At 34.7% G+C, this 14,748-nt stretch overlaps 1 protein-coding gene across 8 annotated transcripts in view; it reads left to right on the forward strand.

The window, feature by feature from the left end:
• Positions 1 to 14,748, forward strand: part of NFIB (nuclear factor I B) — a 244,686-nt gene that overhangs the window by 162,209 nt on the left and 67,729 nt on the right. For all 8 annotated transcript variants that reach the window (XM_065908341.1, XM_065908337.1, XM_065908338.1 and 5 more), the window contains exon 4: positions 10,286 to 10,354. In XM_065908341.1, the coding sequence (XP_065764413.1) occupies positions 10,286 to 10,354 (69 nt within the window). The remainder of the gene's footprint in view (positions 1 to 10,285; positions 10,355 to 14,748) is intronic.

Genomic DNA, 14,748 nt, shown 5'->3' on the forward strand with positions numbered 1-14,748 from the left:
AGAAAACTTTTATGAGCTAAAAATGATCTAAATATGCCAATTAAAAGGGCTGATATACCCAGCCAATAGTAATAATATCTAAATAATTATGCTGTTGCAGTTTTTGTATTTCATAAGTGGAAAGGAGAATCTTGTAAAGATTAGAGAAAAACAGTTACCTGAATTTCTTTTAATGTTTGAGGAGTTTTATTTCTAGTCAAAGGTGATACAAATATATTCTTTATTATTTGTTGTCTCCAAAAATAGAAAAGAAAAAATTTTTTTCTTTGTAAAAAATTTTCTTGAAAACCTGTTGCAGTTGACAAAATGATGCACCAAAAAAGAAAAAAAAATTAGTAAGAGAAAATCCTTGGATATATACTGATAGTTATAAATATCCTGTAACTCCTGTAACTAAAGAATTGCAGGTGGATTCTTTACTGTCTGAGCCACCAGGGAAGCCCAATAGAATAATAATGAAAATAATAAGCAGAAATTTATGTCTAAGTAATGGGCAGAGGAGCCTGGCAGGCTACAGTCTATAGGGTTGCAAAGAGTTGGACATGACCGAAGCAACTTAGGCATGCAAGCCAAGTATTGTAAATAAGGTTATAAACATAATTTCCTATGTAAAATGCAGTTCTTGAATATAAATATCAACAACAATAACAATTATCTGGGTCTCAAATTGCAGATCATGTTTTTTTTGTAATTGTTGTAAAATACATATAAAATTTACCATTTTAAGTGTAAAGTTCAGTAGTGTAAAGTTTATTCATTTTGTTGGACAGCTGGTCTCTGGAACTTCTTTATCTTGCAAAATTGAAGCTCTGTACCCGTTAAATAACAACTCTCCCTTCTCTCTTCCCCCATTCTTCTTTGTTTCTAGGAGTTTTTCTGCTCTAGATACCTCACCTAAGTGAAATCATACAATATTTGCCTTTTTTGTTACTGGTTAATTACAGACTACATTTTTAAGGACTGAAAAGAGGAAGAGGTTTGAAGAGGTTGGATAACTAAGAATGGCAGACTGATTTTGTCCTTTCGGGATGATTTATTTTGGCTTTTGCCAAAGAGTCTTTATCATTTGCTTTTATCTCATTTTCTGCTGAGATTTGTTATCAGGGAAGCCTTCTCTTTGTGGAGTCAAGTATATTCTGAGCCTCAATTGACATAATCATGTGTAGTATCTTGTTGTCATTTGTTTGTTTTTTAATTTTTTCTCTATTATAAGGATAAATTTCCTGACAGTGAACTACCCTCATTTCTGAAATAAACTCTAATGATAATATAGTGTATCATTCTTTTGATAACAGTATTATATTCAGTTTAAATATATGAATTGAATGCATTCAATTTTATCTAGGATTCTCAAACTTGCATTTAACTGCAACTTATGTTTGCATAAATACATAACATTCATTTATGTTTGCATGATTTTTGGTTGGTTGTTTGCTTGCTTTGTTTTGATAAGGGACATTACAAGTTTAGTTATTTAAACTTTGCTGTCCTAATGAAGGGTTATGAGAGAGCCTTCTTCATAAGGTAGCTTGTCATCATTCTCTACAGCCTGTAGATAGCATTGAGATTTGAAGGCAAGGTAAAGGATAGCTCAAATCTAGTTGTGCACCCGTCTGTACCTGATGCCATTTTTAAAGGTGGTTTTTAAAATACTTTTTCATGTTGTCCTACGATTTTCAAATTTTAAAGTGCACGTGAGCTCATTAAGCTGCCGATTCTAAGCATCTCAGTGGAACCTGAGCTTCTGCATTTCTAATAAGCTCTCAGGTTACACCAATGCATTTGGTTCTGGAATCACATTTTGAACACCAAGAGACTAGCATGGTGGTCCCCAAATTTTGTTGCACATTGGAATCACCTGGGGAACTTTTAGAACATCTGCATGTCTGGGACTCATCCATACCAATTAAATCAGAATAGCTGGGAGTGGATACCAAGCACAAATTGTTTTTCAAGAACTCCATGGGCTTCAACGATCAGCGAATTTTGGGAACCACTGTACAAATTGTTTTGGTCAGGTTCCACTTGCTGAATTTTGGTTACTTCTAGTTTTGTAAGTAATTGCCCATTTAAGTTTCAAAGTCAATAAGTCACATGTTTTAATCTCTCATAATTCTTTTACTGCATTTGGTTTCTAAGGTTATGTCTGCCTTCTATTCTTGTACTTGAAGCTTGTAAATGATTTTTTTTTTTGTTTTGCTTGACTTTTCAAAGAACCATATTTCCTTTTTTACTTTAAATATTCCTCTTTTTTCCATATTATTAATTTCAGCTTTTGTCTTTAATTCCCTTTATAATTTTTCTTGGATTGTTTTGTTGTTTTTCTATGGTGAATAATTTTCCTTTTTTTTTTAATTTTTTGTCTTTCTTTCCTCATTGCTTCCTAGATAGTTGACAATTTTTCTTTTGATTTTCTGTTTGATTCATTACTTATTTTCTTAATTTTCATGTAGTTTAGAAGATATGGTCACTTTTCTTTTCACTTTTAGTTTTATTTGCCAAAGATGAGACAGAATGGTCTGATGGCCAGAAAAAATTCTCTGCTTTTAAGAATTTGTTAACATTTTCTTTTTGGTAAAGGACATGATCAATTTTTGTAAAATGTCTGTAGATATACCAACAAAGTATAAGTTGTATTTGAATGATAGAAAGTGAGTCTTTATCTAACAGTGATGTTCATATCTAAGAGAGATGTATTCTGAATTCTCACTATAATTATATTTTTATCAAGTTTCTTGTATTTTATTGACTTTTATTTTATTCATTTTCCAGAATATTTTTGGTGCATGTGAGATATGTGATTTATCTTATTCACTAATTATGTACTTCATTAATAATGTTCTTTGTGCTGTTTATTGTAATTCACCTTAAATTGCATCTTAACCATTGCTAATTGACACTGATTTGGTGGTTTTGTTTTTTTTTTTCTGAATTTGCCTACATTCTCTGCCTACTATTTTATTTTCAACTTTTTGTTCTTATTCTCATTTTGTTTTAAGTATGTGCCTTAAAAACAGATTTTGTTTGCTTTTTTAGTTAATCTAATGCCCTCTATGGGATAATTCAGTTCACTCTTGTAATGATTGATACACTTGATTTTATTCTTCCTAGTTTACTTTATAGTAATCATTTATTTTTACATCTTATAGTCATATTTTGACTGTCTTGATTAGCTCCTATTATACTTTGTTTCCTCACTGTAAAATTCTACCTTCCCTTTCCCTACTCTTAGAATTAAATACCTCTTTTGTTGTTATTTGAAAATAATAATACAGCTTGACTTACAGTAATACATATTGACTTAGTGGTACTATGATTATCACCTGTATTTTAGAGAACAGAAATAGGGGGCATAGAACAATTGCTTAGTTTTCCTTAAGTTTACATAGTAAGTGACACAGAGTTAATTTATTAGTATAGCTTAATGTAATTTAATATAATTATATTAATTATAGTATATTATAACAATATATAATATTTATTCTACTATAATTTCAATACAGTAAAAATAAACAGTCCACTTAGTAAACCATAAAGTGTGCTAAGAAATTTAAAAACCTGCAAGAATTTATTTTCTTTAATAATTTATAATAATATTGTCTCAAGGCCAGAAAATAGGAATACATTTCTTGAAATACTCATAGTTGTCTAAGAATCTTCGCTGAAACAGATTTTGGGGAGATGATTTTGCCAGTGAGTTTTTCTGGACTTCCAACTTTTTGTATTTTATTTTCATAAATGATAGTGACTCATCCAAACCATTTTATGAAGTACACATATAACTCTGATATAAAAACTTAGCAAATAAAATACAAAAATCCCACAAAAGTATCCCATCTACATATAGAGGATTTGGAAGAAACTGTTAATAAACCAATTCAACAGTAAATTAAAAGAGGTATGTACCATGAACCAACAAAGATAGTTTAAGAATTCAGTAATATGTAACAACAAAAATTCTGTAAGGGATAAAAAGGATAATCTCTTCAAGACTGAAAAGGCGTTTAATAATAACAACTATTCTGATCAGAAAACTTTAAAAAAACTCTGAGAAAACTAGAAATAAGTGAATATGTCAAATGCTGAGAAAGGAATCAGTCATCAATGAATAGCCAAATTATTATTAACTGTGAAACTCTAGAAGTATTCTCATTAATTTTATGAGTAAATATTCCTGCTAGCACTCTTACTATTTTACATATATTTGAATGTTCTCTTCAAAGAAATAATGAGTATGTCTCTGAAAAATCCTACCTTATTATAATTAGTGAAAATTATAGCATTAATGTAATGATATCTTTTCTCTATCAACTATCCACAATTTAAAACAAATCCCGTTAATATGACTAATATGTAATTCTGGCAACAGGGAGGTGACATGAAACACTCATGATCTGCCTGAGGGAATATAAATTGGCAAAAACCTTTATGGAAAGTAGCTTGACAGTTTTTACCAAGAGCTTTAAAAGAGTTTATGTCCTCTGACCCAGTAATTCCACTTCTGGGAACTCCAGCCTAAGAAAATCACAAGAATTGCTGACAAAGATTTGTGTATGAGGATGTTAATGGCAGTGCTGTTTATAATATTTTTTTAAATGGGAAATAACCTAAAATGCCAAACAATGGAAGAGTGGTCAAATAAAGTATGATACAGCCATACAGTATAATATGTTACAGGCATTAAAATCATGCTATTTAATCTAAAGGAAAAGATATAATGTTAATTAGAAAAAGGATATGCATTTATTTAAATTTGATATCAATTTTATAAAAATACATGTTTATTATATATGTAGGAAAGTTTTAATGGATTGGAACAAAAAGCTAAAACATAAAAAAAATATTTTGATGTAGTACTATCAGAGTGTGTTAAAGTCAGAAAAGTTTTCTCTCTGCCAGATCATGTAAATAACCACCAGGGATTTACATTTCATATTGAAGGACAAAATTCATTCTAAACTAATACTAAAATGTTATCCTTAGCTTTAGGCTGAGGTTCAGTCCCTGTGCAGACAATCATTGTCTTTGCAAAAAATTAGTGTGTCTATTTTATAATCATAGTTTCCATCCTTAACCATGGACAGTTCAGACCAGTTAGGAAAATGAAGAGAGCCCTGTCTTACAACACCACTACCAGAAAATCACCAGTCTGTTAGGTTTTGTAGCTGAAGTTTTATGAAGATCAGCAAAGAGCTAGTATGAAATAATCTAGTGTTCTTGCCCTTTGCAGACGTTAGCAAAAGGATTTAGGCATCTTTACACTTGGTTGAAGGAAGTGAGCAATTGGAATCCCACAGCTGGAGCCTGCCTGTGAGATATCCAGTGTCCTCTTCTTTTTCCAAATGAGCAACGCAAGGAAACTAACAGGAAAACAGCCATGTAAGAAAAAGTGGAATCTAAGCATTTCAGTGGACTTTTGAGACACTCTTATCCAATTTCCTATCCATAGTGAGAATTCTTAAATGCAGTAGTGGGGGGAAGGGTCTTGCTATCCACTGGGAAACCCCCTATGTTTCTAGATACAGGTTTCCTCATCTGTAAAATGGTAACAGCTTGAGGATAACTGCAAAGTTGGCATGAACTCATGCTTTCTAAGATTTTCGTAGCTTGGCGTGTCTTGGTTATTATTACCTTTGCAAGGTTTCACATTGCTTTCTAGGACTTTTCTTATTGGGTGACAAATCTGTTTACTGAGCCAAAAAAACAGTTCCTGGACTATGCAGAATAAGTCTAATCCACCATCTACATTAACAGTCCTTCAAATACTTGAAGACAGCTTTCATGAATTTAATAACTGCTTTCTGTGGGATTTTTTTTTTTTTATTTCAAGAATAGAACACAGTAGACCATAAAAATGAGCCATTATCAGTCTTCCTTTGGATTTTCTGTGTAAATGTTGTTTAACATTTAAATGGTGCTGATTATAATTTGAGATATTAGCAGTTAGATATGCCATTGTGTCACTCTGTTATTGTTTGTAAAAGAGGTTAAACACTATATTAACTTCTGAGTAGTGATTTATTGTTGCTTTTGTTAGAGAAAAATAAAAAGTATAAAATAATATAATTTGATATTGCCTTTGAGAATTTTCAGTTTGCAAAGGTCTTTATTTCCTACTCAATTTTATTTTTTAAAAAGCATACATGTAGTGTAAATACAGCATCACATAAATGCTAAGTTGTTCTTTGCTTCCTGGCATAAGCTGTTGTGTAATATTGCTCTGTAACCATTAAGCAGCTGCTCTGTCTCAGCGATGCTCATATTTCCTTTGGTAGATAAAGGGAGTTTGCTAAATGAATGTCTCCAAATTGCTTTAAGATCTTTGGCCTTTGTGTCAGCTATTCTAGATTCACAGTGGTCTATATAACACATGCAAACCATGTTTTTAGAAGGCCCCGACAGCCTGGAGGTTACAGATGGGGTTGTGTTAACAGTAAGAACCTGCATTTTGCTGAGTCTTACCTTCTATGCTGTATAGCAGGGCTCATGACCCCCTGCGTGATCCTCTCCAGTTATTTTGCCAGAGTCCTTAAGTTCTATCTCTTGTATGCTTGTGAGCAAGCACAGCTAGCTGTCCACGGACCGTGTCATCCGCTGTTTCTTTTCTTTAGGCGACCTCATCTTGCGTAATGCCTGTCCTCTGTAAAGGCCGTGCTGCATGCAGAGATGCATGAAGGGGAAGCTGTCTGCTTTAGGTGTCTCTCCCAGGCTCCCGGTTGGCTGGTTCCCACCAAGCCCCTTCCCTGGCCCGCATGAGGTCATTGTGTCTTTGTTACCTTGCCATGCTCCATGCAGGAGTGGAGGCCACTGGGACCTATGATGTTGCATTTTTGCTGGTGGGTGCCAAAGCAGTTTGCACATACTTCTAATGCCTTTCACCGTTTTAGTAAAATAGCTCTTTCTATTTTCCTGGTTGATCCAAATTCCTTAGAACTTGGGGAATTGGGGATAGGGAGTGGAGAAGCATCCTGCAACATTCTGAATTGCCTTCCCTTTTCCATGTGATAGTCATTGTGTTTGTCTGTGTGTGACTGTCTTACTCTCTTCCTCCTGGTAGGATTACCTTGAGGGGGCTATTTGCTACCTTAGGATTTGGTTCCTAATGGACCACACATCACCCCATCTTAATGAATATGACTAGAGCATGACTAAGAAGCAAACAGAGTCCTGACTACTCTGGAGTGATAAGGAAATGAACTTCAGATAATATCTATATATTGAAATGTTAGCCTGCATTGTTCGGTCACTAAGTCGTATCTGCCTCTTTGCGACCCCATAGATTGCAGCACCCCGGGCTTCCCTGTCCTTCACCATCTCCCGGAGTTTGTTCAAATTCATGTCCATTGAGTCAGTGATGCCATCCAACCATCTCATCATCTGTCACTGCTTTCTTCTCCTGACCTCAATCTTTCCCAGCATCAGAGTACCCATGGTATAATTTATATAAATAAATTGAAATATTTACTATTTACTCACCTATTTGTCAACTTATAGATATTTGTGAACTGTTTGAACACTCCTAGTGCCTTGGTAGTTGTTTTGTACTAAATGCCTACAGTTGTACATTAGTTACACAAGAAGTTAGAGATATAATCTGTAATCATTACACTTTCCCATTCTGCCCAATAACTTAAATAAACTCCTAGGCAAACAAATTCCAGGGAATAACAAGAATCAGTAAAATTATCCTTCAGTGTTAAGCTATCTTTATCTTCATTGTTATAAAATTGTTAAGGTATGCCTTTGTGATCATATTTCAAAAAGTTGAATTTTACAGTTTTTTTCTGCAAGTGTTTACTGGTTAGTGTATATGTGGGCTCTGAGTTAGTTGTTAGGGGAGAAACAGAGATTAACAGAACCCAGTCACTCCCCCAGTTAAGAAAAAACACAAGACTTGAAAACAGTTATCTTGGAAAACTTAAATGTACAAAGTGATGTAAAGTAAGTACAAACCAGGTGCTATGTGAATATAGAAAAAGAGATCATTTTTAGCTGGCACAGGGGTTGGGAGAGGAGGGTGGAGACCTAGATTATGGAGCAGATGGTGGTTGAGCAGGACATGGAAGGCTGAGAGTTGAGTGTGGATAGAGGGCCTTCTGATCAGCGAATGACATGCGGGTGGGTCTTTACAGAGTGCAAATGGGTCAAGACAAATAACCTTGTCTGATTGGTGAAGCACACGAGCTGTCATCTGATAGGTAAAGTCTCTATGTTTAATATATTTGTCATATATAAAATGTTTGCTATACATAAAGTACAGTGTAAGCTACCACGAGCTGTCATCTGATAGGTAAAGTCTGTATGTTTAATGTATTTGTCATATATAAAATGTTTGCTATACATAAAGTACAGTGTAAGCTACTATACTTTAGAACAACAAAAACAACAATGATAACCTATCAGGAGATTAAAGTGTCTTTGTCTCCAACTTCAGAGTGGGAGTTGATGTCCTTTTTTGTCTCAATGGCTTTTAGCACTTTGTACAATGGTATCCATCTGAAAGTTTCTCACTAATCACTGAAATAAATTTAACCTGACGGAAAATTAATTGCTCGAGAAGTAGGCGTTTCTTAAAATAGAGCTGCTTTAAGTGAGGACATTTAGTCCTTATCCTCTTAAAAATGTATATCTTTTTTAAAGTGATGATTTAAGATGAGACCTGAGTTTTATCACCAGCTGAGATCTCATAATTTCTTCTCATTCTTTTATTCTTTTTCTAAAGAAGGTGAATGGATGGATATAAAACAGTGTTCAGACAGCCTTCAGACATACACAGCTCCTCTGTTTATTCCCAACAGTGAAGTATATGTACTAATTAAATGATTTTCTGTCTTTTCATGCTATGTATGGTTAAAAAGTAGGGTGGTGACTCTCATTCTGGTAAAGTTTCTAAATGATTATTTATAGTTATCTTGAGACTGGAATTTAGTGTGCACATGATTGTTGCCTCCACGAGCCAGTCCTAATTTATTGGTGATGTTTAATCTGTGCCTACTCTGCATTTTATATTTTCATCTCACTTATTCATAACTCTGTAAGATAGCTCATTTTTGATATTATCTTTAATATATAAATGAAAACTCTGAGGCACAAAGAGTATAATGTTCCAGGACAATTATTATTATTAATTTCTGTAAGTTCATTATTAATTATTATGATTAATTATTCCAGGATGCCATGGTGGCAAAGTGTAGTCAGGAGTCAAACCCCAGTTCTTTGACGTGAGTGTACCATGTTGCTAAACCACCATGCCTGTCTTTCCTACACTAAATCCAACCTCTCAGTCAGCCCTGAAGTGTTCTGCAGCATTGGATCAAATTGCCATTTCTTGGAATTTAGTTTTTTCCTGGAAGCATTTGAATACTGAGGATTTTCACACTTGCTCTCTCCCTGGGGCAGCGGAGAGTAGCCATATTCCTTCTGCTTGAGGTGTTCTCCCCCTCCTCACCACCATTAAACTTTCTTCTCGTTGGTTCGAACCTGGGGACAGGACAGTCGCTGAGAGTCCAGTCTCCAGCCCTGGGCAGAGCTAGGCCAGCCACAAAGCCTGGTGGACTTACTCTGGCTCCTGACCCGGGGAGGTCTCGGAAGGGTCAGGAGGCATTCCTGGAGGTCGGGCCTCACCACTGTTTGCCAGAAAAGGGATCCTGTTTTTGAAATGGAGTAGCAGGGAGTGGCAGCAGGGTGAGAAAGCAGTGAAATTGTGTGAGGTGTATTAAAGGTGCGCGGAAACAGGTCCGTGTGAAGTATTTGCTCTGTGTACTGGTTCTGCTTTTGTGTGATTCAGGAAGGGAACAAAGGTGGGAGGGCTGGTAACAGCAACTCACTTTTCTTTACTCAGGGAAGGATTTGTTAAAGAACAGTGGTTTCCAGAGATCTTTGAAGTAATTCCAGCAAGGTGCTAATTGTGGTTGTGGTTTTCCTTTCTCTTTCTTTTTTTTTTAAATGATTGGACTTTAGTCTACCAGGTGCTACTGGCCGAGGGCCCCTAAACCTTCATTCCCTACGCATGAGCCATGGCAAATAAAACCGTACCAATTGCCTTGTACACTTGGAAAGTTAAAATTTTTTTCTGAGAGATTATTTAACCTCTAAACTTTAAACCTTTGTTTTAAAAGACCCAGTTTGCATTTCACAAGCATTTTGTTTTTACGTGTCTTTGTTGTAAGCATACTTGGTTTTTAGTCTAACCTTTGGTTTGAAACACTTGAGTGAATTCTAGTGTTAAATCATTGATTTGCTTCCTGCTTATGTTGATCTCCTTCCTCTTGATGTTTATTTTCAGGATACCTTGAGGATAGTTTTGTAAAATCTGGAGTCTTCAATGTATCAGAACTTGTGAGGGTATCCAGAAGTAAGTAAACTCTTCTCTTATTTAATTATACAGTATGACTTAAAATGTTTTATATTTTGAAAGTGAAATACAGTATGAAGATAACTATGTGTTAGGAGAATTTGAGCTTTAAAATCTCTAACTTTTTGATTTCACAAGTGAATTTACTTTGTCTGGCTTTCTGAAATATTTGCATTTAAATCAGTACTTTTTGTAGTACAAAAATAATTTGGGATTTGTTCTGCTTGCTGTGTTGTTGGTATTCATGTAAGTCACTGTTCACTCTGTGACCATAGATGGTCATTATATCAAAGGAAGTGTGATTAATTAAATGTACTCAGTGTTGTTATGATAACCCACATAAGTTTCCTGTAGATAAGTGCTTTTTCATTTTGCTAACATTTTGGTGGGGGCTTGGAGATGTACAGGATATACACACTAACAGGCAGAGTGTAGAGGGATGCAGAAATTAACTTTGCAGATTGTAGTTGGATATAGATAGAAAGCATTGTTATCCAAAACAATGTCAAATTGTTTTCACTGGCCACCTCACCTGAGACACCATTCTTGGCAGCCTGGATGAGAATTTTCTCAAGTAAGTTTACCTGGTCAGCTAACTAAGCAAGGAGGAAGTTTTCTTAATCTCCTCTTTAAGTTATTATTATGGTGTCTACAGGTATATGTAAGAGGCAGTTCTTATCTCATTGATTATGCTGAAGGGAGTGACTCATTTCTACTTGCTCTCTTCTTTGATTTAGCTTATTTATGTACCTTTGATGGCTGTATTTTCACCTGACATTTTGATAGGGAGTGTCACAGCTTGAAATGGTTTAGTCAGATGATGTAGGGCCACTCTGGTCCCTGTTTAAGCTGTGTTTTTCACTTGGGTCAAATTCAGAGGTCATGAACAAGAATTATGATGATCCAAAAAGAACAACAAAAAAAAATGAGTTACTGAGGCTAAGCATAGGTAGTACTTTAGCATGGCATTCAGTGAAGTAGTCTCCAATGCCATAGGTGACTTTGTCTTTGGAACTGTAGTTTCTCAAATACAGATTTCTGAAGTGACTAGTGCACCTAGCCTGTGTTTCAGAGAGTTCTATAAATAAACATTTAAGAATTTAGTAGCATCCTTTCTGACATAATTCTGCAGTGGATAAATATTATGCCCCAAATACTTCTGCCTTCATCTGTTGACTAAGGAGTAGTAGAAGTGACCGAAACTTCATATCCTGTATCCCTGTATCTACTGGATTCATGTTTGCTAGGCAAGAGGATTTTGGTGGTCTGCTTCATTGACCAAGGCCATGAGACTTCTGTGTTTTTTCCTGATCAATATGTGTTATGCTAAGGACTGCAACATTTGAACTTTTTATGGTTATTTTTAATTTGGAAAGGAACGTGCCTGAGTGACTTACTGCCACTTGATAGCATTGTGTAAGGAAGGGAGTATTTGAAGGTGTGTGTGTTGCTCTTTAGCAGAGAGGCTATGCTGCTACAGTTATGAGGCTTTATGAAATTATTTGTTTAAATGTTTAATTTTCTCAGTTTTATATTTCTGTCCTTCTTATAAGGATAATAGCGTTATCTGTCAGAAAATATTATTAGTTCCTCATTAGAGGTAACATTATGTTAGATGCTATGGGAGAGCCATATGAGAACTTATAAAAACCCAGATTGATACTGTGAGAAATCTGAATTTGAAACTTAAAAAAATATATTTGTATAACAGGTCAGAAGTGAGGTAAATTTAACATACATCATTCATTCTTTCTTAAATCACACTCTCATCTCTTAGAGATTTTTTTAAGTTATCTGTTATAACAAACATTACTGATTTGTAATTAGTATGTTAATTATCTATATTCATTCATTAGCTAATTAATTCAGGAAACATTTTCTATCCCATATGTAAATAGGTATCTCTGAAATGCTTGAGAAGTTATTCTCTTAAGTGTTTAATATATCCACATTATAACCTTATTTACACAATTGAACTTCATTGTTTATGAAATAGCATTTGCTAAGTAAACATCAACTTCAGCACAACCCTTTTGCTGTACATCACAAATTCTGACTTCTTGAGGGTTTACGATATGTTAATGGTTTCTGTCCTCTGGGGTTTTACTCTGGTATGACCCTCTAATGTGAATGTTGACTTTAGCTAATGAAGCTGTTCAATTTTAGGATAGTGATCTTTCTGGTGAAGGATATTATCGCCATCTTAAAAGTTGATTTAGGATCAGCTTTTGGAGTGAGGAGAACAATAAGAGAGATTAAGGGTTGGCCTCTAACCCTTAGAATCTGAGGTTCTTCTGAGCTTAATTTCTAAGAGGGTATTGGCAGCCTCTTAAACATGATTTGCAGCCTTACGGCCCCTTGCTGCTCTCGGGGAGAGGTGCTAACAATGATCTTTGCATCTGATATAAGTTTTTCCTGAGGCTTTTAAATAGACATATCTGCCGGGACTTGCTGTTCTTATACACTTTGTCATTAGATAAATTTTGTGCCTGTGCTGTTTTAGAATTTGGCCTTGTTCATTATTAATTTACTTTAATTTCTGTAATCTCCCAGTTAGTGTCAAAATGTACTCTAAATTTTACATTGCTTGTGTGTAAATCTGTAGACAAAATGTTTTTGTTTCGTTTTCTTGAGCCATGACTAAAGCTTTACTTTCCATCTTGTCCACACACCCCTGCCCCCAGTTTTAATGAGACTTAGTTGACATGTAGCACTGTATAATTTTAAGGTATATAGCATAATGCCTTGACTCACATACACTGTGAAATACCATGGTAAGTTTAGTTAGTGTCTATCATCTCATGCAGCTGTCAAAAAGAGAGAGAAAGAGAAAATGTTATTTCCTTGTGATGAGAACTCTTAGGATCTACTCTTTTAACTGCTTTATATATATATATAAATATATATATGCTACATATATATATATGCTACATTAGCTGTAGTCATTGTTTTGTACATTACATCCCCAGTATCTGTTTATTTTATAACTAGAAGTTTGTACATTTTGCTAGCTTCCTCCAATTCTCCCTCCCCACTAATACCCACCTCTAGTAACCTTTTCTATGAGCTTGTTTTTTGTTTGTTTAGATTCTACATATAAGTGAGATCATACAATATCTATAGATAAATTATTTGTGTTGCTTCCTTGATATTTTGAAATAATCCTTCTGGTACAAAATTTAGGAAAAAAAATAAAATTTCCGAAGATCTGTAATTGTCATTTTCCTATAAATTATACCTAGTATGCTTATGGTCAAGCAATCTGTGTTGACTGTCATGCCATATGTTTATTAAATAGGAACTACAAATCTTTGTCTAAATATTGCATGAGCTTAATAAATTGCAGATAGTTGATATAAGATACAACATGTAAGTTTCCTGTTGGTAACTCAGCTCTTTGAATTGTATCCATTACTACCGTAGAAAGCCAAACAGATTGTTTTACTTTCACTGAGCCCCTCAAATACCTCCTTCCAGCACTACTATGCTTTCCAATGTCACGTAGAACATGGTTCTAATAATAAACTTTAAAGCATGTGGTTATTGTGGGATTTCTTACCTTGCATTTTTTTAACCTCTGGTGTACCTCAAGCCACAACAAGCAACTACATTTTAACTGTCCAAAGAACTGGAGCCATTAGGCATAGATATACATTGAAAACTAGTCTTTTTTATATAAAATGAGGCTAACTCATATTATGTAATATGTACAACCTACCCACAGGCAGAAACTGCAGATCTTTAGAGCTGAGACTAATCTTGTGTGTATTAATTTATTTTGATTTAATTTTTAATAGAGCTATCCATTGTATATTCCTTGATTATTTCTCTGCAATAACGCATGTACCTTCTTTTTTTTTAAATTTTTTTATTTTTATTTTTATTTTTATTTTTTTTAATTTTATTTTATTAGTTAGAGGCCAATTACTTCACAACATTTCAGTGGGTTTTGTCATACATTGACATGAATCAGCCATTGAGTTACACGTATTCCCCATCCCGATCCCCCCTCCCACCTCCCTCTCCACCCGACTCCTCTGGGTCCTCCCAGTGCACCAGGCCCGAGCACTTGTCTCATGCATCTCACCTGGGCTAGTGATCTGATTCACCATAGATAATATACATGCTGTTCTTTTGAAACATCCCACCCTCACCTTCTCCCACGGAGTTCAAAAGTCTGTTCTGTACTTCTGTGTTTCTTTTTCTGTTTTGCATATAGGGTTATCATTACCATCTTTCTAAATTCCGTATATATGTGTTAGTATGCTGTAATGTTCTTTATCTTTCTGGCTTACTTCACTCTGTATAATGGGCTCCAGTTTCTGACGCATGTACCTTCTAATCACATTTTCTTTAAAAATACTTTGTTAGTCTTAGCCTGCCTGATATTGAAA

This window comes from Muntiacus reevesi, chromosome 17, assembly GCF_963930625.1.
Source record: "Muntiacus reevesi chromosome 17, mMunRee1.1, whole genome shotgun sequence".
In the NCBI taxonomy this organism is placed as follows: Eukaryota; Metazoa; Chordata; class Mammalia; order Artiodactyla; family Cervidae; genus Muntiacus; species Muntiacus reevesi.